The 21,583-nt window shown below is 53.2% G+C and overlaps 1 protein-coding gene across 1 annotated transcript; it reads right to left on the bottom strand.

Moving 5' to 3' along the window:
- Positions 1-310: 310 nt before the first annotated feature.
- SHC2 (SHC adaptor protein 2) lies at positions 311-20,852 on the bottom strand. Its single transcript, XM_049789062.1, has 12 exons — positions 20,370-20,852; positions 16,197-16,267; positions 15,741-15,801; positions 15,468-15,587; positions 12,901-12,954; positions 12,748-12,799; positions 12,552-12,678; positions 11,394-11,538; positions 10,935-10,992; positions 4,173-4,316; positions 2,783-3,090; positions 311-447 (listed from the first exon to the last, which is right to left on the bottom strand). Exons 1-12 carry the CDS (start codon positions 20,850-20,852, stop codon positions 319-321), a joined length of 1,752 nt encoding a protein of 583 aa, XP_049645019.1. The 3' UTR covers positions 311-318.
- Positions 20,853-21,583: the final 731 nt, after the last annotated feature.

Here is a 21,583-nt window from a genome sequence, read left to right on the forward strand (position 1 = left end):
CAATAAAAAGTTTTTATTTTAAAGGAATAAGCTTAGAGCACCAACGGGTGTGACCCAAATGCATGCCCCCCCCAAAAAGAAATATCCAAAATAGGTCCAGCTTCTAGCAGCGGGTGGGCAAGGTCAAGGAACTGGGGGGATGGCAATGACAGGGACCAGGCTTCCAGTGCAGGAAGGATAGAAGGTGCTGGAATTGTCGAGAAGAGGTGCCCCATGGTGTGAAGCCCCTGAAACACATGGAGCCACGGCAAAGGGGTGAGGGGTTGGGGGCAGTGCAAAAAGTTGGGCAAGGCGGGGCGCAGGACACACACACCTAGCTTAGGGCTCGCGCTTGACCACGCCGCGCAGGTGTAACTCGCTCTCGGCGGCCACGATAGGCTGCCCGTTCTGCACATGGTAGTCGATCAGGTGACTGATGCTCTCAAACAGCACGTCCTTGGTCCTTACCTGCAGGATACAAACCTGAGGTCAGCCCAGGGCCCAAACAGGAAGTGGGTGGGGCTTGTGGGAGCCACGCCCCTAATCTGTTTCCTCCCCAAATCATCCCAATTTCTTTTTTTTTTTGGGGGGGGGGGTCACACCCGGCGGTGCTCAGGGGTTACTCCTGGCTGTCTGCTCAGAAATAGCTCCTGGCAGGCACGGGGGACCATATGGGACACCGGGATTCGAACCAACCACCTTAGGTCCTGGATCGGCTGCTTGCAAGGCAAACGCCGCTGTGCTATCTCTCCGGGTCCCAAATCATCCCAATTTCTATCTTTTCTTTTTTCTTAAAAAATTTTGGGGCCTTCCCTCTCCCTCCCCTCCCTCCTAGTCTCCTTCCCTTTCCCTTCCTTCTCCCCTAAGAGAGAGAAAGAAAAATTGGGGGGGGGGAGCTGGTTCACACCCAGTGGTTCTCAGGGGTTACTTCTGGCTCTGCACTAGGGAATCTCTCCTGGCAGTTTTAGGGAACTATATTGAATGCTGGAGATCAAATTCAAATCAGCAGCATACAAAGCAAATACCCTGCCCACTGTTTTATTGATCCAGGCCCCTTGCTTTCTGTTCTTTTTCTTTTCTTCTTCTTCTATTTTTTGGGTTTTGGGTCACACCCAGTGGTGCTCCGGACTTATTTTTTTCTTGCCTCTGCACTCAGGAGATCACTCCTTGAGGACTGAGGTGATTATATGGGGTATCCAGGATTGAACCCAGGTCAGCAACATGCAAGGCAAGTGCCTTGTCCAGGGCCAGAGCAATAGCACAGTGGTAGGGCATTTGCCTTGTATGCATATATCATGTAGTCAACCCCGGACGGACCCCGGTTCAATTCTCGGCTTCCCATATGGTCCCCTGAGCCTGCCGGGGTGATTTCTGAGTGCAGAGCCAGGAGTAACCCCTGAGCACCACCAGGTATGACCCAAAAGCCAAAAAAAAAAAAAGTGCTTTGTCCACTGTACTATCTCACCAGCCCTGTTTTTTATTCATTCATCCATTCATTTTGGTTTTTGGACCCCAAGCAGCAGTGCTCAAGGCTGACTCTTGACTCTGTGTTCAAGAACCATTCCTAAAGGTATTTGGTGGGCCCTGTGGTGTTCCAGAGATAGATGCATGGGTCATTCTTGTGCAAGGTGGGTGTCTTCCCTACTACACTAACTCTCTGGTACACTCCATTTTTTTTTTTGTTTTGGTATTTTTTGGGGGGAGGAACCAGCAGTTCTCAAGGCTTACTCCTGGCTTTGCACTCAGTAACCATTCCTAAAAGGGATTAAGGAACCATATGGGGTCTCAGGGATGGAAGCCAGGACAGCAGCATACAAGGCAAAGTATTATTGGTCTGGCCCTGTCTCAGTGGCTTTTGTGTTGGATACTGAAATCAGAAAACCTCTGTGTGGGGTAAAATAAAGAGAATTGTCCTCTCACCCCCCACACACCCCTTGGCTTCTGGGCAGGAAACCAAGGCCAACCCTGGGGCTTGTCCAAACCAGACAATTCCCAGTGTGGGCAGAATAGTGTTATCACAAATATCCATGCACACTGTTCCCGTCTTCTCTTTCTCAGAAATCTCAAATTTTCTGTGTAGGTAGGCTGGAGTAATAGTACATCGAGGAGGGCACTGGCCTTGAACATGGCCAGCCTGGGTTTGAATCCCAGCATCCCATATAGTCCCCTGAACCCCACCAGGAGTAACACCTAAACATGGAGGCAGGAGTAAGCCTTGAGAACCTCTGGGTGTGTGTGGCCTCCTCCCAAAAAATAAAAATTAAATAAATAAGTTGTAATTCTCAAATCCTGAAAAAATGAGAACAAAATCTACAACTACTAAGCTTTGTAATCCGCAAGACTCTTCAGAAACCTTAAGGATAACGGGGCCCAAGAAACAGTACAGTGGAGAGGGCCCTGGTCTTGCATGTGTCTGATCAGGGTTCAATCCCAGACACCCCATATGATCAAATGAGCCCAGCCAGAAGTGATCTCTATTGCAGAGCCAGGAGTAAGTCAAGGATAGCCAAAAAATAAAAAAAAAAAAAAAAACACAACTGTAAATAAACCTCAAGAATGCTGAGAAAACCCTTCCACTTTGTATGGAGGACAAGGCCTCAACCACACCAGCCATGTTCAAACCCTAGAGGCCCTTCAAGCCACTTCTTCTTTAAGCCACGCCCACCACACCAGATTGGCCCCTAAACCCTCCAATAAGAGCCAAGCCCTAGCAACCATGCTTCCCTGACCACACCCACATACCCACCCCTTGAGTAACTCCTGCTTCCCTCATTGGCCTTCCTCCCTTTGTCCCGCCCCTTACCACGCCTTCCGGGTCCACCAGCAGCAGGTGCTTGGGCTGCCCAGCGTGCATGCCAGTGAGCACGTACTGGCCCGGGTTCGTGACACTGTCACGCACAAGGAAGTCGCCATCGGCTCGCAGTAGCTTCTCGGCAGCGCGACGACTCATCTGGCCGTGGTACCAGGGCTCCTGTCGCAGCTGTTCCTCCGTGGGGGCAATGGGGGCCCGACGGGTGGGAGGGCTGGGCCACTGGTCCTCCATGGGGACCGTGCTCACTGGTGCGGCTGCCAGGGAGCATTCGTGCAACTTCAGGGCATCCTCGAAGGGTCCTGGAAGTGAAGAAAGCTCTGGGGCAAAGAGGGCACAATGAAGAGGTGGGGTCCTACACCTCAAGACTAGACTGTGGACATGGGCCCCTCCTTGTACGTCACCTGGCTTTGGGTCCACTACAGCACAGGCTGCATGTTTAGTGGAGGCTAAGCATGTGTGTTCTGGGTGGAGCCATGTGCATGCTATGTGTGTGCTAAGTGTGTTGTGTGTAGAGCATGTGTGAGCTGAAGGTATGTTGTGCATGTGAGCAGTGCACACCTCTTCCTTGATGATCCATCTTCTGGCACATGACCATGCCTAGCCAACCACCATGGGCCATTCACCCATACCCTCACCAACGATTAGTAAACACATGACTCAAGGTGGGAGGATCAGTGGCAGCCTTGGCATTTTTTACTGGGGAAGATAAAGCTTTTCCTCTACTAGGTTATGGTCATGGGGTCCCCACAGGAGCTGAGGGGATCTACATTCAATTTCCATCTGAGGAAGGGACTCCTGTTCCATCTGCGGAGGTGGTGAGCCTGAAGGTGATGCACCAATTCAGTGACTACACACATAGGAACTTCCTAGAGACCAGCTCAAGGACAGAGAGACATAGTGGAGGAGGCAGCTTTACATTGGGGCTTCCTGGGTGAACCTGGGGTTCTCAGGCACTATGTGTCCCCAGGGACTGGAGTGTTAGACAGACTAATGTCATGGGAAGTGTGGAAGACATCTGGAGACACCTCCTTCATCAAACAGGAGTTCATCTTTGGGCTGGGGCATCCCAGAGGAAACAAAGAAGAGGGTTCTCTCTCAGTCATTGATTTGAGCCTCCCTCATCAGTTTGGGGGGGCGGTCCTCTAGGGAGTAGAAGGTGCTACCTCTATTGGGGCAGAGAAAGAAGTTTGGACCTCTTCCCTTAGACTATGGACTCACAGGAGGAGCCACTCCTCTGGCTGAGAACACAGGCAAGTACAAAGTGTCTAGGCCACCCATATCAGATCATGGAGTTCCCCATCTCATGATCCTGGAAACACCCCATGGGTGAGGACTAGATCACTTCAGTCAGACCCTGGCCATTGGGTTTGTCCCCACATACGCATGTCAAACAGGTCCTTCTGGGGACTGTCCTCTGGACGCAGAAGCTCGGGGGCATCCAGACCCTGCGTGTTGACGTAGAGATGGTCCTCATAGTCCCGGGGACCTCGGGCATCTGCCTGCACGTAGCCATCCCCTGGAGAGGCTGGAGGGAACAAGGATGGAAAGTCAGTGGGGGAAGCACCAAGGAGTCCACTTGGGAAGCCTCAACCAAATCTGGATACTGCTCCAAACCTTAGAGCCAGATCTGCACCTAAGAGACCAGAGCACATTTGAGAGAGAGCACAGCTCACACCAGGGAGTTCATTTCACACCTAGGAGCCCAATTCACACAGGAGAGCACAGTTTACACCTGGGAGCTGAGTTCATATCTGGTAATTCAGTTCACACCTCTGAATTCAGTTCATACCTAGAAGTTCAGTTAGCATCTAGGAGTATAGTTCACACCTAGGAGCTCAGGTCATATCTAGGATTGCCCTCCTCCACTATTGGCTCCTCAACCTGGCTACAGGACCGAAGAGGGACCAGACACCCACCCAGTCCACCCAGCAACCAGAACTCCCAGATTCAAGAGAGGTGTACCCGCCTCCCACAGAGAGGCACATAAGCTTCCTTGTTTATGCCTGATCTCCAAATTCCAAAATAGCACCAGTCAAGCGCTGCTCTTCCTGCAATTATGGTAGAACCCTGATCTGGGTTTGGTTCTGCTCCTATTCCACTTCCACATTTCCCTTCTTCCCTTTTTTTACATTGTCAAGATTTCATTTGTTTGCTTGTTGTTGGTTTGATGGTAGCCCAAGGGGGCCACTCCCAGCTCAATGCTCAGGGTTCTCTGCAATTCCTGGGATTCAACCCAGGGCTTCCCCCATACAAACCCTGCTCTCTAATCCTTTGAGTCACCTCCCTCGCCCCTCATTCTAGGGTTATTTATTTTGGCTTGGAGACCACATGCGGTGGTACTCAGAGCTGACTCCTGGTTCTGCATTCCTGGCAGTACTTGGGGAACCCTATGGATTGCAGCAGATGGAACCTGCATTTACTAAGTACCAGACAAGCACCTTCACTGTGTCCTTTCTCTCTGGCCCCCTAATTTTGGTTTTGATTATAAGCAAGCCATTTACACAGTTCCAAAGCCATAACTACAGGGTCAGTGAAATAGCTGTGGGCTGAGTACAGCTTTGAACATAGGAGACCCAGGTTCACTAAGTCGGAAATAATCCCCAAGAACTGGCAGGGTGGTACCAAACATAACAAGAAGCCACAACATTGTGGAAGGTGCCCTAGGGTACTGTTCCTTAAACAGTGTCCTTAGACCACACATTATGTGGATATTCAGGTTCCAAGCTCTGCTTCCAACAAATATTAACACCAGCTCTGTGCTCATGGGCATAGGGGAGTTAAAAATATTTTGTGCCCTGGGGCCAGAGAGATAGCACAGTGATAGGGCATTTGCCTTACACGCAGCCAATACAGGATGGACAGTGGTTCGAATCCCGGCATCCCATATGGTCCCCCAAGCCTGCCAGGAATGATTTCTGAGTGCAGAGCCAGGAGTAAACCCTGAGCACTGCTGGGTGTGACACAAAAATAAACAAAATAAAATATTTTGTGCCCTGGGCTGGAACAACAGCACAGCAGTAGGACATTTGCCTTGCATGCAAATGACCCAGGAAGGACCCGGGTTCGATCCCTGGAATCCCATATGGTCCCCTGAGCCTGCCAGGAATGATTTCTGAGTGCAAAGCCAGGAGTAACCCCTGAGAGCTGTCAGGTATGGCCCAAAATTTTAAAAAAAGTAGTTTGTGTTCCCTTCCCCCTCCCAGATACTTCCTTTGTTAAGTGTGGCTGCCTCCACAGTTGGTGTGAGGACTGAACCCTACAACCAGCATCTGACAAAAGTGAAGATTCAAGGGCAGAGAGACAGTTAACAATCTGATGCTTTGCACAAAGGAGGTTCAGTTTGATTCCCATTATTCCCATTATTAAACACCACTGGATGTTGCCACAAATTCCACACACCAAAAAAAAAAAGTAGGGTTAGGGGGCTGGAGAGATAGCATGGAGGTAGGGAGTTTGCCTTGCATGCAAAAGGGCGATGGTTCGAATCCTGGCATCCCATATGGTCCCCTGAGCAAGCCAGAAGCGATTTCTGAGCATAGAGCCAGGAGTAACCCCTGAGTGCTGCCAGGTGTGACCCCCCAAAAAAAAAGTATAGTTGGCTCAGAGGGATGGTACAGTGAGGAGGGCAACTGCCTTGCATGTCGCTAACCTGAGTTTGGTCCCTGGCATCTCACAGGGTCCCCTGAGCACTGCCAGGAATGATTGCTGAGTGCAGAGCCAGGAGTAACATCTGAGAACCACCAAGTGTACCCCCAAAATCAAAAATAAATAAATAAAGGTTTAGGATTGAATGTGGGCATTTCACTGAGTCACTTTTGAGCATGCAGGAGGGCATGCAGGGGATAAGCCCAGCTCACCCCACTGCACAGAGAGGGTGGAAGCTCTTCTAGGAGAGGGGAAGGAAGAAATCTGGGTTACAAGGCTAGAACTGTGGAGTGGTACAGTGCATGCTTTACATACATGAAATATGTATTCCCAGCAAGAGGGATAAAAAAAGGAAGAAGAGAAGGAGAGGAGGAAGGTGGAGGAGGAGAAGAAGAGAAGAAGAGGAAGGCATAAGAGAGGGAGAGGGGGCCCGGAGAGATAGCACAGCGGCGTTTGCCTTGCAATCAGCCAATCCAGGACCAAAGGTAGTTGGTTCGAATCCCGGAACCCATATGGTCCCCCGTGCCTGCCAGGAGTAACCCCAGAGCAATGCTGGGTGTGGCCCAAAAATCAAAAAAAAAAAAAAAAAGAGAGGGAGAGAGGAGAGGAGGAAGAGGACAAAAGAAGGAGAGGAGGAGTAGAAGATAGAGAATAAGTAGGAGGAGGAGAAGGCGGCAGCAGCGGAAGAAGAGGAGGAAGAAGAGAAGAAGGAGAAGGAAGAGGAGGAAAAAAAGAAAAAGGAGGAAGAAGACAGAAGAAAGAAGAAAAGAGTATTTTGGTGAGACAATGACATCTTGCTAGACGTTCTCAACCAGAGATTTAGGAGAGTCAAACAAGAACCAACAAAGCACCAGAGCTGGAGATAGTACCAAGCCTGGGCACCATCCCACAAGGTGGACGGCTGCCTGGCACATGTGGGTGGCACTGAAACACACAGCCAGGAGGCTTCTGCTGCCTGGTAGTGAAATGACCAGATTCTTTGGGAGTCCTGAAAATAGCTCGGCACAGCTGTTCACAGGCTGGGACAGAGCCGAGCACCATGGCAGAAGGTGGGCGGCCACCTGGCAAGGCCCATCCTGAAGGCGGCCATTGCCACCACCGCCACCAGTGATGTAACTAAGGCTGGTGGCTCATTACTTGCATCTCTGCACTTGGTCAACAGGTGATTGGAGTGCGAATAGTTCAAGGGCAAGGTTCCAGCCCCTAGATCAACTGGGAGGCAGATTCTGGGGGACCCCCTATCCAGACACAGATGGGGGCTGGAGAGACAGGAAGGACAGAGCATTTACCTTGCAACATGGTCAACCTGGATTTAATCCCCAGAGACCCATGGGAGTGGGCATAAGGAGCAGCCCCTGAGCTCAGAGTCAGGAGCAAACTTTGAGCACAGTTGGGTGTGGCCCAAAACAAAACAAAACTAGGTAAGGCCAGCTATCGGGGTACATGTGGGTGCAAACATTCTAGAGGTGAAAGTGGAACGAAGAATAATCTGAAGCAATCTGGAAATGTCTCCAACAGCTCCCTTCCAGGGCCAGAGCGGTGACTCGGAGCGGTAAGGTATTTGCCTTGCCGGCACTACCTTAGGACAGACTGCAGTTTGATCCCAGGTGTCCCATATGGTCCCCCAAGCCAGGAGCGATTTCTGAGCGCATACCCAGGAGCAACCCCTGAAAATCACTGGGTGTGTCCCCCCCCCAAAAAAAAAAGAACTCCTTTCCATCCCAGGATTACAACTGTTCAGCAGTTATCCACCAAACACAGAAACCTTCATTCAAAGGAATGGTATGTCCATGGCCACACTTAGTGCAAATGTCCAGCTAAGGTTGAAGGAAACAAGAATCTCAGTCTCTATATGCATTTGAATATTATGCAGCCTGGAAAAAGAATGAGATACTGCACTTTGCCAGGGCATGAGTGCCGCCACTTCTCTGCCGAAGCATTAGCAAACAGTACTGTCCCTTCAATGGGACTTATCTGTAATTTCAAGGCATGAAAAAGATCCTGGTGGTACAAGGGAAGGGAGGAGTGGTCAGTGGGAGTCAGGAAGGAGGCCAAAGGGCAGCAAGTTAGGCCAGGAGAGTGACTGCAATCCCAGAAAGAGATCATGCTTAGTGAGAGTTGGTCAGAAGGAAAGGAACAGAAATGAAATCATTCTGTTAAAGACATACAGCAGGGGCCGGAGAGATAGCATGGAGGTAAGACATTTGCCTTTCATGCAGAAGGATGGTATTTCAAATCCCGGCATCCCATATGGTCCCCCGAGCCTGCCAGGAATCGATTTCTGTTTGTTTGTTTTTTGTTTTGGTTTTTGGGTCACACCCGGCGGTGCTCAGGGGTTACTCCTGGCTGTCTGCTCAGAAATAGCTCCTGGCAGGCACGGGGGACCATATGGGACACCGGGATTCGAACCAGCCACCTTTGGTCCTGGATCGGCTGCTTGCAAGGCAAACGCCACTGTGCTATCTCTCCGAGCCCCAAGAAGCGATTTCTGAGCGTAAAGCCAGGAGTAATCCTTGAGCGCTGCGGGTATGACCCAAAAAAACAAAAAAAAAACTAAAGACACACAGCAGGGCTGAAGCGATAGTTATCAGGTAGGGTGCTACCTGGCATCCCATATGATCTCCTCAACCAGCCAGGAGTGATCCCTGAGTGCAGAGCCAGGAGTATGCCATGAGCATTGCCAAGTATGACTCAAGAAAATACGGGAAAATAAAGATACACAGCAGGGGCCAGAGAGATAGCACATCGGCGTTTGCCTTGCCTTCAAATCCCGGTATCCCATATGGTCCCCCGTGCCTGCCAGCAGCTATTTCTGAGCAGATAGCTAGGAGTAACCCCTGAGTACTGCCGGGTGTGGCCCAGAAACCAAAAACAAAAAGATACACAGCAAGGCAATAACAAAGGGTGAAAGGCAACACAAAAGAACAGATCCAGAAAACTGAGGTTTGGGTTTATTTTTTGGGAGGTTGATAGAGAGTGGTATTGGGTCCTTGGGAAGGTAGGTGAGGACACTAGTGTGGGTGTTGGAATTATGTACACATTAAATCATCACTAACAATAATTCAAAAGACAATCTAAGTCATTTCTTTCTTTTCTTTGGACCATACCAACAATGCTCAGGGATTTTCTGGCTCTGTGCTCAGGGATCACTCCTTGTGGTGAAACTAACTCAGCTCTGGCCACATGGAACAAATGTGCCCTCCCGACTTGTCCTATTGCTCTGGTTCCCAGACTTCATCAAGTTATGATTATTTTTGTTTTGTTTTGTTTTTTTGGGCCACACCTAGTGACACTCAGGAGTTATTCCTGGCTATGCACTCAGAAATTGCTCCTGGCAGGGCCGGAGAGAGATAGCACAGATAGCACAGTGGCGTTTGCCTTGCAAGCAGCTGACCCAGGACCTAAGGTGGTTGGTTCGAATCCCGGTGTCCCATATGGTCCCCCGTGCCTGCCAGGAGCTATTTCTGAGCAGACAGCCAGGAGTAAACCCTGAGCAAAGCCGGGTGTGGCCCAAAAACAAAAAGAGATCCCTCCTGGCTTGGGGGACCATATGGGATGCCAGGGGATAGAACCATGGTCTGTCCTAGGTTAGAGCATGCAAGGCAAATGCCTTATCACTTGCACCACTGCTCCGGTCCCAGGTTATGATTATTTTTCTTGTTATTGTTGCTTTTAGGCCACACTACTCAGCAATATTTTTTTTGGGGGGAGTCACACCCGGCAGCACTCAGGGGTTACTCCTGGCTCTAGGTTCAGAAATCACCCCTGGCAGGCTCAGGGTAGCATATGGGATGCTGGGATTCGAACCACCATCTTTCTACATGAAAGGCAAACGCCTTACTTCCATGCTATCTCTCCGGCCCCCCACCTTTTTATTTTTGGGTCACATCGGCTGTGCTCAGGGGTTACTCCTGGCTCCACACTCAAAAATCACCCCTGGCAGGCACAGGGGACCATATAGGATGCCGGGATTTGAACCACCATCCTTCTGCATGGAAGGCAGACACCTTACCTCCAGGCTATCTCTTCGGCCCTACTCAGCAATACTGAAGGGTTACTTCTGGCTCTGCACTCAAAAGTTACTCCTGGCAGGCTCTAGGGATCATATGGGTTGCCGAGGTCGAAACCAGGTCAGTTGTGTGCAAGGCAAACACCCTACCTGCTATGCTATTGCTCCAGCCCCATGAGTCAATTTTTTTGTTTTGTTTTGTTTTGTTTTTGGTCACACCCGGCATCGCTCAGGGGTTATTCCTGGCTCTATGCTCAGAAATAGCTCCTGGCAGGCTCGGGAGACCATATGGGACGCAGGGATTTGAACCGATGACCTTCTGCATGAAAGGCAAACACCTTACCCTCCATGCTATCTCTCCGACCCCTGTGCGTCAATTTTTTAAAAGGAGAAAAGGAAGTGGAAGGAGGCAGAGTGCAGGAGAGAGGGTAGGGCCCCAGGGTGGGAGAGGTGGGGTCTGTGGTGGCTTGGGGGCCCCCCTGCTCATACCTGAGGGGCCCAGGTCCCACTGCAGGCCTCGGGTGTCTCTTCGAGCAGGGGAGGTGCCCTGAAAGAGTGAGGGAGGGGTCTCCTGAGATGCACAAACCAGCAAAGATCCCGCCCCTACTCCTAAATAGCCAGAAAGAGAAATCAGATGTCTCTATTAGAAATACTGCCTCTGCGCTTCAACCTTGAGCTGCCTGGCATGACCCCCGGCCCCATCCAACTCCTATTCAGCCATCAAAGCCCTGTCCAGATGCCACATCCGCAGGAAGTCCTCCTTACCACTAAGGAGCAGTCTGCAGCTATGCATTCCTCCCATGCCCCACCCTTTCTGGAAAGAGCTCCTAGGAGCAGAGAAGGTCCCAAAGGACTTTGCAGTTTTAAGGAGAAGACATCAAGGGGAATGGGGTAAGGGGCAGAGAAAGATAAGTGAGGCGTTCTCCCCCACAAGGCCCAGAGGCTTACCTGGCCAAGGGCACCCGGCTGAGTGAGGGTGAGCCTGGAGTCCACCAGCCCGCCAGGGGGCGGCTCCTTCCCGGGGATGCTGTTGTAGTAGTTATGTTCATTCTCCTCCTCGTCCCCCCAAGCTGACTCCTCAGGACCCATCAGCCTGGGGACAAACACACACACAGGGGAGCCCCCGGGGTTCCCCTCAGGGTACCCAGCCAAGATGTCCAGCTTTGAGCCTCTGAGCATCTCCTGTGGAATTGGAGGGGGAAGGACTGTCCCAACCAGAACTAAAACAAGTACATCCTGAGGGCAGAATCAGGGGTATGTCCCAAGAAAACGTGGGAGAAAACAAAGGGAGTCTGGGGAACTATCTGCCCACCCCCTAGAGGGTCATCCTTGAGATACCTGTGCAGGTAGGCAAGGGGCCACTGCCCAGCTCTCGGGGTGTGAGGTTGGGAACAGGAGTGCAGGGACCAGGGCTGGGGCCTGGTCTCAGGCAAGCTGGAGCGTGAAAACCAGTGTGTTTATGTGTGTGTGTGTGTGTGTGTGTGTGTGTGTGCATGTGTGTATATGTGTGTTTGTGTGCATGCGAGCACAAACCCATCAGTAAGGACCAGAGGAAAACCAGTGTGGGGGTAGGCGTGCAAATCTCTTGCGATATTGCATGGACCCCAGACTACACAACTGCAGAACAGGGAGGGACAGTTCACCGCATGCACTCCTCATTCTACCCCAGAACTTGGAGGAACATCCCCCACTGCCTGCATCATCAAGATCAGGCTCGCTGGACCAGAATGTTTCTAACTTTGTTTTGTTTGGGAGCCACACCCAGCAGTGATCATGCCTAACTCCTGGCTCTGCGTTCAGGAATCATTTTTGGCAGTGTTCCAGGGACCTTATGGGATATCAGGGTTCGAACATAGGTTGGCCAGGTACAAGGCTAGTGCTATCAGCTCAGGCGGCAGGATTTCTAATTTTTAAACTGTAAAAATGGCAAATGGTGAAACCCAAAAAAAAGGAAATTGGCAGCTGCTCAGGGATTTTTTTTTTGGGGGGGGGGTTAAAATTCGCATTCAGTGTCTATGAATCAGTGTCATTAGCGCATGCCCTTCCCCAGTCCTCACTGCTGGGGCAGAGACTGGAGACTTGAGGGAGGGAGGGGGCTGCTGGTACCTCTCAGGGGGCACAACCACAGCAGGGGGGCTGTGCAGATACTGTTTGAAGCGCAGCTCGAAGGCCTGGCCCACTGTGCTGATGACACTCTGTGCAAGACCATCACAGCACTCCAGGATGTGACAGGCTGCAGAAAAGACATGTGTCAATCTCTGAGCAAGGATGGCCCCACTGCCACTCACGCCACCAGCCTCACCTCTCTGGTTGATGGGGTCCTTGGCCACGTAGGCCACGTAATCTGTCATGTCCTGGGGAGAGATGGAGGTTGGAAGGAGCTAGGTCCCCGCAAACACACACACAAACCCAAGGATGCCCACCCCTAGCAACTCCGGGCACAGAAGTGACTTACTGTGTCGCCGCCGGAGGCGAAGGAAATTGATTGCATGTGATGATTGGCAATGATCTGGTCCAAGAGACAGAGCTGGTCACAGGGGGGACCCCTGTGTAAGGGCCAGGGGGAGGCTGGGGTGCATGCCAGGCTCTGGAGCAGGCATGAGGAAGGGATGGGGAAAGCCAGGGATGGAGGGTAGTGCTGGCCCCTCAGAGCCATGAAGAAGGACTCAGCGACATCAGCCATGACCAAGATGCAGAAGTCCCACTGCTGAACCCTCCTGCTACACCATATGCAGCCATGTGGTACCAGGTAACAGCCAATAACACACACACAAACACACACACACAACAGATACCACAGGCTCCAGCCCACACCATAGCACATTGCACACAGGCATGCCTGCAGACTCACAGATTCCCACACATCGAGATTGGACCCACACTCGCAGACTTTCACTGACTCACACCCCCCCCCCCATCATGCATTGGCCCTTTTGCAAGACACCCAGGCGTGGTGGGCACAGAAATAGAGAAACAGACGCATGTATGCGCATACTCGCCCCCAGAGAGACTCTCACTCTGACTTTTTTGTTTGGTTGGTTGTGTTTAAGCAACAACCGGCCTTGCTAAGGGGTTATTCCTGGCTCTCACTCAGGATACTTCTGGTGGTACTCTGAGAACCATATGAGATGCCGGAGATCGAACCCAGGTTGGTTGCATGCGAGGTAAGAGGTAAATGCCCTACCCACTATGCTATTGTTTCAGCCCCTGACATACTTTTTTGGTGGTTGTTTGTTTTGTTTAGATGTTACACCCAGTGGTGCTCAGGGATTATTCCTAGCTCTGCACTCAGAAACAGCTTCTCATGGGGCTGGAGAGATAGCATGGAGGTAAGGTGTTTGCCTTGCGTGCAGAAGGTTGGTGGTTCAAATCCCGGCATCCCATATGGTCCCTCGAGCCTGCCAGGAGCGATTTCTGAGCATAGAGCCAGGACTAACCCCTGAGCACTGCCAGGTGTGACCCAAAAACCAAAAAAAATAAGAAAAAGAAATAGCTTCTCGTTGGCTCTGGGATGCCGGTGATCTAACCTGGATGAGTAACAAGCAAGGCAAATGTCTTCCCCACTATACTATCGCTCTAGCCATTCACTCTAAAATATTTAATCTAAAGGATGTGGGGCCTCCAACGCGATGATTAGAGACCTATCCTGGTGATTTTCAGTCAGCCAGGCAGGTGGCTCAATACTGGAGGAGGCAGTTTTGGGGGTCACCAGGACCACCCCAAGACTATATGGGACCTCCAGGACCACACCTGGACATGATCACAGAAAATGAGCAAGCTGTATGCTCTCTTGGTCTCTGTCTCTCTGTCTCTGTCTCTCTTGGGGCTCTCACACAAGTAACTTTTTTCTTTTGTTGTTTTGGGATCTCACTCGGTGATGCTTAGTGTTCACTCCGGCTCTAGGATTGCTCCTGGCTAGGCTCAGGAGACTTTAAGGGGTACCAGGAAGTGAACCCAGATCAGTGTGCTGAGCATGTATGTTACCCACTGTACTTTTTCTCTGGCCCCTGACACAATTAATTACTGCACACACATGTTCACACACACCCCCCCATTCATACATGCACACACCCAAAAGTCCCATGTCTTCCATGGTTGTACCAATGCATACACACACGCATAACACACCAGGGTACATCCCAAGCTTACATCCCAGGCAGCCAAGAACGCACAGAGGACCTTGAACCCGCTCAGCATCCCTTCCATAGCAGTGTAGGCACCAGCTCATCCATCTGCCAGTCATTCACCTTCACCGCAAAGCTCTGCTTGTTTGGCTCTGGCAGCAGCGAGAGTTACATGCCTGCCAGCCCTCAGTCCCTCATTTGCATGGTGGTCTGTTCATTTGCATCCATTTGCATAACGGTCTGCTCATTTACATCCTTTGCTGGCCCGTTTACTCATCTGCTTGTTTGCGGGCCTCTTTGCCTCCATTCACTCAGCTGCCGCCATTTGCATGCCATTTGCATTCCCCCCGCGGTTTGCATGCTCATTTGCATCCACTCGCTCATTCATTTGCTCCTCCTGTCTCAGACCTGTCCACCTAGAGACACGTGGGTCGCAGCTAACTTGAGGGCTTGCAGCCATGTGGTCAGGCCCAATCTGCCAGGTCTCCAGTTTTCATCCTGCCTCCCACAGACCCTCTGGACTCCCCTCCTACCTGATGCCAACCCAGGGAGGGCAGACTAGCGGGCACGTGGCTCCCTGGTCTGCCACGTGTGTGGTGTGTGCCAGGCAGAATCCAGAGCAGCCTTGGACTCGGCCCCTCTGTAGCCAGCCATCTCACACCGATGCCAACCATGCCCTCATTTCAGCAATTTTGTTTGGTTGTGTCTCCCCAAAGATATTGAGGGCTACCAGGGCTACACCCAGAAAGTCATGCAGTGCTGGGGGTCAAACCCAGAGCTTTATGCACTCCGGCACGAACACTAGCCCCAGGGATGCAGCGTCTGCTCCACATGCCAGAGGCATCTTGGGAGCCCACCCTGGAGTGCTGGGGTCCTGAGGGCAGGCAGCAGGACTCACCTGGCGTGTGGCGGGCACGGAGAGGTTGAGACCATCCACAGAGATGCTGATGGCGATGCTCATGCCGGCAAATCGCAGGTTGCTTTTGCCCAGGATGGAGGCCAGAGACTTGTTGGGGGCCTGAGGGTGGGGCAGAGGGCAGCAGGGTGGGGCCTGCAGGGCATGGCGCCTGGGAGAGGCAGGGGCTACAGAGGGGTCGGTCCAAGGATGCTCTGGCACCCATCTAGTGCCTCCTGCCAGCCCAAGGGGAGGGGAACAATGCTCCTCACCCACCTTCTTCTTCCAGGAGCCCCGCACACCAGGCACTGCTTCATGCAGCCGGTTAATGGCTTCCCTGCAGGGAGAAGATGCTGATGTGATAAGGAGTACGGTTAATCTTGTGGGTGGGGTTGTATCCCCAGGAGGAAGGAAAGGGTAGCGGATCTGAGGTGACACAGCTCTCCAATTCTGATAGCATCTGGTAGGCACCCCCATTCCCTGTCTTTTCTGCAGCCCATCTGAAAGGCAAAGGATCAGAGAACCTTCCCCTGAAAATCACATGTTCTGGCATGCACAGGGAACACCCCCACAGTCCAACGGGTCTGTGCATACGTGTGGGTTCTGTGCAACCTCACAAAGCCCTTCTCAGCATGGACAAAGCTGAGCCATATCCCGTTGAACTCACACACTCACACACACACACACACACACACACACATATCAGGATGCACCACCATTGGACAAACTCACCTGGTTACCTGCGTGCGGGTGTTGAAATCCAGAGAGCGCATGGATCGGAGCACCTCAATGCAGCCCATGTACTGGGGAGCAGAAAAGGCAGGTCAGGAGTGCCAGTCAGACAGATGAGAGCATCTTATATCCCCTGGTCCAGCACTGTACTCCTAGCTCCCATCCCATTCCTGCAATTGGGGAATTCCTTCCAGACAATTACAGGAAGGTTGGGATGGTTCTTTGCACCTGTCCTGTTCAGGCATGACCCAGGTATTTCGCCCCCAAAAGATCCCCAAAACCCTTTTTTTTTGGGGGGGTCACACCCGGCAGTGCTCAGGGGTTAGTCCTGGCTCTACGCTCAGAAATCGCTCCTGGCAGGCTCGGGGGACCATATGGGATGCTGGGATTAGAACCATTTTACCTCCATGCTATCTCTCCAGCCCCACCCCAAAGCCCTTTTTTCCAAGAGTGTGTCCACTGATGGCTGGATGGTGCGGTGTGGCCTTTGGGGACTGCCTCCAGTTTGAGCCATGGACAGTGATGATGAAGGATTGGGCATCCATCACCGATTCCGCAGACAGATATGTCAAAACAAGCACGTCCACCGAGGACAGTGAATTTCCACCCAGGTAACCCACCAGGGAAGCAGGCCCAGACACCACTGATGGGTATTGGTGGGGGCTGAGACTCCTGGATGGACATGCCGATTGGTGGGAGGAGACACTTGTTCCAGGCCCGCCCACTCAGGAGCAGATGTCCTGGATGGACATGCCCACCATGGAGCCTCATTGGATTGGACAAGCGTTTTATAGGCAGAGATGCCTGATAGGCAAGCCCATTATGGGAGGAGATCCTTACACTGGACACGCCCAGTGTGGGTGGAGATACTTGTGAAGACGACCATGAATAGATTGGGACACTCAGGACTTAAACACCCAGGAAGAGAGAAACACATCTAAAGAAAGGAAGTGAGGGGCCGGAGAGATAGCTTGGAGGTAAGGCGTTTGCTTTTCATGCAGAAGGTCATCAGTTCGAATCCCAGCATCCCATATGGTCCAGTCCCCGTTCTTCCCCCCCCCCCCCCTGTGCCTGGAGCCAGGAGTAACCCCTAAGCACTGCAGGGTGTGACCCAAAAACCACACACACACAAAAAAAAAAAGGGAAGTGAGTTTGTGGCCCCAGGGGTCAGGGGAGGAGTGTGAGGTGACAGCTCTGATAGTTCCTATGGGGGTGATGGAATGTTGTATACGAAAGTCTGCTAAAGTACTTTTTTTTTTTATTCTGAAGCCACATTCAGCACTGTTCAGGGCTGACTCCTGGCTCTGCACTCAGGAATCACTCCTGGCAGTGATCAGGGCACTATATGGGATGCCCAGGACTGAACACAGGTTGGCCACATGCAAGGCAAGTACCCTACTTGCTGTACTCTCCAGCCCCTCTATTATTATTTTATTATTATTATTATTTAGTTTGGGGGGATTGTTTTTGTTTTGGGGCCACACCTGGCGGCGCTCAGGGGTTTACTCCTGGCTCTGTGTTCAGAAATCGCTGACTATATGGGATACTGGGGGATCAAACCGTGGTCTGTCCTAGGTTAGCTAGCTACTCCGGCCCCTAATCTATTTTGGAGGAGTCCCACCCAGCAGCACTCAAGGGTTACTCCTGGCTCTATGCTCAGAAATGCTCAGAAATTACTCAAATATCGGGATTTGAACCACCATCCTTCTGCATGCAGGGCAAATGCCCTACCTCCGTGCTATCTCTCCGGCCCCTATTCTTTTTTTTTTTTTTTGGTTTTTGGGTCACACCCGGCAGCACTCAGGGGTTACTCCTGGCTCTATGTTCATATGGGATGCCAGGACTCAAACCACCATCCTTTTGCCTTACCTCTGTGCTCTCTCCGGCCCTTCCAGCCCCTACTGTTTAGTTGTTTTCTGGTTTTTTTTTTTTTTTCTTACACCCGGCATCACTCAGGGGTTACTCCTGGCTCTTTGCTCAGAAATCACTCTTGGCAGGCTTGGGGGACCATATGGATCATCAGGATTTGAACCAATGACCTTCCGCATGCAAGGCAAATGCCTTACCCTTCATGCTATCTCTCCAGCCCCTATTCTTTAGTTTTTTTATCTCACCCAGTGCTTGGGGCTTACTCCTGGTTCTATGCTCAGGGATCACTCCTGGCACAGCTCAGGGAATCCTATTTGATCCCAAGGGTCAAATCTTTGTGTGTGTGTGTGTGTGTGTGTGTGTGTTTTCTAGGTCATACCCAGTAGCGCTTAGGGGTTACTCCTGGCAGGCTCGAGGGACCATATGGGACGCTGGGATTCCAGCGTCTTACCTCCATGCTATCTCTCCGGCTCCCCCAAGGGTCAAATCTAGGCAAGTGCCCAGCCTGCTATATTATCTAGCTCTTCATCCCCTAATAACACACTATTAAGCACTGAATTGCATTTTTTTGGGGGGTCATACCCGGCAGTACTCAGGGGTTATTTCTGGATCTATGCTCAGAAAATCCGCCCCTGGCAGGCACGGGAGGACCATATGGAATGCCGGGATTCGAACCACCGTCCTTCTGCATGAAAGGCAAAACACCTTACCTCCATGCTATCTTTCCGGCCCCTAAATTGCATTTTTCAAAAAGGTATATTTTAGGGTAGAAAATTATACCTAATTAAAAGTATTCTTTTTTCTTTTCTTTTCTTTTTTTTTTTTTTTGCACAAGGAAATCCTTTGAAACTGCATTGGTGCCTGAAGACTTTAGTTAGGAGTGCCTGGGGCTTCCTAAGCCACATTCCTGCACCCAACAATTCTACTTTTTATTTTTCTTTACTTTTTCTCTGGGCCACATGTGGCGATGGTCAGGGGTCATTCCTGACTCTGCACTGGCAGTGCTTGGGGAACCCTATTAAGATGCCAGGGATCCAATCTGGGTCAGTTGCATGTAAGACGAGCATCCTCCCACTGTCCTATCTCTCTGATCCCCCCCCCAACAGTTATTCCTAACAATCCTGAGTTGGACCCCAGTTCTACACCTATCCATCTCCCCAGGCAGTCTCAGAATTCTAGACCTATGAGATTTAGGTCTTTCAGCTCCAGGATGAGCTCATTATGACCTGATTAAGGGCCAGGACCCTGTTTCCAGTAACAGTTGGGGTGATGGGAAGGAAAATTCATGGGTGCATGTACCAGTGGATCTGAGCACTCAGCACTGCCACCTCCAAATCAAGTGACAAGAGAGAAGAGCTGGCTTGTGCTTATGGCCACACAACACATACACACACACACACACACACACACACACCCCTGAACCCATATCCACAATCTGAATCCAACAACACAATCTGAACACACACACCTGGTTCCAGAACATACACCCAAAACACCCCTAAACTAGCACACCTGTAGCCCCTAAGCCCCACAATAGAGCCTGAACACATACACACACACACACACACACACACACCCCACAGTCCTGATCCCTGCACATATACCTGAACCCCAAAACACACACCTTCACACACGTACATCCCCTGAACCCAGCGCACACACACTAACAATAACAGCAGTATCTTTGGCCACTTTTGTTGTTTGGGGGCCACACCCAGCAGAACTCCGACTTACTCCTGACTCTGTGCTCAGGGATCAATGAAGAAGGGGGGGGGGGTGTAGTGTATAGCTTGTGGGGAGCTTATGTAGTGCTGGGGATTGAACCCCCGTCACGTTGGCCATGTACCAGGCCAGGGCCCTCCCCGCTGCCTGTCATCCCTGCCCTTCATCCAACTGTCTAGCTTTAAATCGCTCATCAGAAATCTTTGGGGTGCAGGCACTAGGAAGGGACACCCCCAGAGACCCCCTACTCCTATACCCCTCCGACTTTCTCCTCCTCATCTTGCAGAGGGGCTGGGGGCCACCCCACAGGGACAGGGGGTGCACGCTCCGTCTGCGCTTGCGCGCCCTCCGCCCACCTGTCGCCCTCTCCCCGCCTCTCCCCACGTGACGCCGTGGGAACCCCAAAGCCGGCACCTTCCCGGTGGGGCCGGCCGGAGAGGTTGCAGGGACGATCGGGAAGATGCGGAGACGTCAGTCAGGCTCTCGGAGGGTCTGGGGTGCGCCTTGGAAGCAAGGGGCGCGGGAGGCGGCGCCCCGGGAGGGTCCCCAGGCCCACGCCCGCCGCGTGCGGCGCGCACTCACCCGCACGATGTAAGAGACCCCCGGGCCTTGCACGCGGGCGTCGGGGTGCAGCCAGCCGTGCGCCGGCTTGTGGATGAAGCTGCCCTTGCGGATCCACTCGTCGGCCGCGGCGTCCGGGGCGGCCCCGCGCGCGCCCCGCGTCCCCCGCGTCCCCGCCGCGCGGCAGCGGCTGAGCGCCGGCAGGGGGCAGGGCGCGGCGGCGCAGCGGGGCTCGCAGGCGCCCAGGACGGCGGCGGCCAGCGCGGGGACGCCGGCGGCGGGGCCGGGGGGTCCGGGCGGGGGCTCCGCGCCCCCCGCCGCCGCCCCCGCGCCCCCCGCCGCCCGCGCCGCCGCGGCCCCGGGACCCCGGCCCAGGAAGCCCGCGGGGGCGGCGAACTTCCACTGCGGCATGCGGGGCAGCAGCGCGCAGAAGGTGGTGGGCGCCTCGGGCTCCGGGGCGGCGGGGGGCGCGGGGGGCGCGCGCCCGCCCGGACCCTGCGTCATGGCCGCGGCCGCCCGACCCACCCTGAGCCCCGGGCACCCGACCCGATGGCGACCCCGACCGGGCGCTGCGCCTGGCGCCGAGCAGGCCGTCCGCTCCCGCGCCCGCTCCGGCCCGCTCCCGCCCGCTCCGGCCCGCGCTCCCTCCCCGCCCCCGGCCCTATGATGTCATCCGCCCGGCCCAGCGCGCAGCCGCGGGGGGCTGCACCCCTGGGACCCCGGCCCTGGGCCGCCCGGGGAAACTGAGGCCCCACCCCCGAGCGCCCGGCTCCCAGGATCTCGGCAGGGACCCCCTTCCCACCGGATCCCCTACCCACGGTCCGACTGCTTAGCCCTTGGAAATCAGTCTTGGGGGGGAAACTGAGGCCGCACAGGCCGACTGGGAAAAAGAGTCCCCAAGCCTGAAGGCGGCCCCCCACCTCCGATCCGCTCCTGCCCAGGGGTGCCCGTGGGAAAATGCTCGGCCTGGAATTCCCACGGGGGAAACTGAGGCAGGGAGGCAGGCAGGGGGAATGAATGGAGCGGGTCAGGATCCCTTCCCCCGGATCTCCGATTCCCAGGCTGCAGGAGAAGAGTGCGTGCTTGCGCCCCCTTTCCTTTTCTGGGGATCACACCCCCCCATGAACTCAGGACCTCCTGGTTGGGGGTCATTCCTTCTGCCCCGTTATTGGGGGGGGCGGGCAGGAAATCGGCGCAACCCCCAGAGTCGGGGACCTTCGCCCTCTCGCGGCCGG

This window comes from Suncus etruscus, chromosome 15 (assembly GCF_024139225.1).
Source record: "Suncus etruscus isolate mSunEtr1 chromosome 15, mSunEtr1.pri.cur, whole genome shotgun sequence".
Classification (NCBI taxonomy): domain Eukaryota; kingdom Metazoa; phylum Chordata; class Mammalia; order Eulipotyphla; family Soricidae; genus Suncus; species Suncus etruscus.

Excerpts from the sequence above, each read along its gene's own strand:
- SHC2 (XM_049789062.1), bottom strand. The coding sequence starts at position 20,852 with ATGACGCAGGGTCCGGGCGGGCGCGCGCCCCCCGCGCCCCCCGCCGCC. Across the intron at positions 12,955-15,467 it reads CCGTGCCCGCCACACGCCAG|ATCATTGCCAATCATCACAT; the intron begins GTGAGTCCTGCT and ends CTCTTGGACCAG. Across the intron at positions 10,993-11,393 it reads AGCCGGGTGCCCTTGGCCAG|GGCACCTCCCCTGCTCGAAG; the intron begins GTAAGCCTCTGG and ends TCACTCTTTCAG.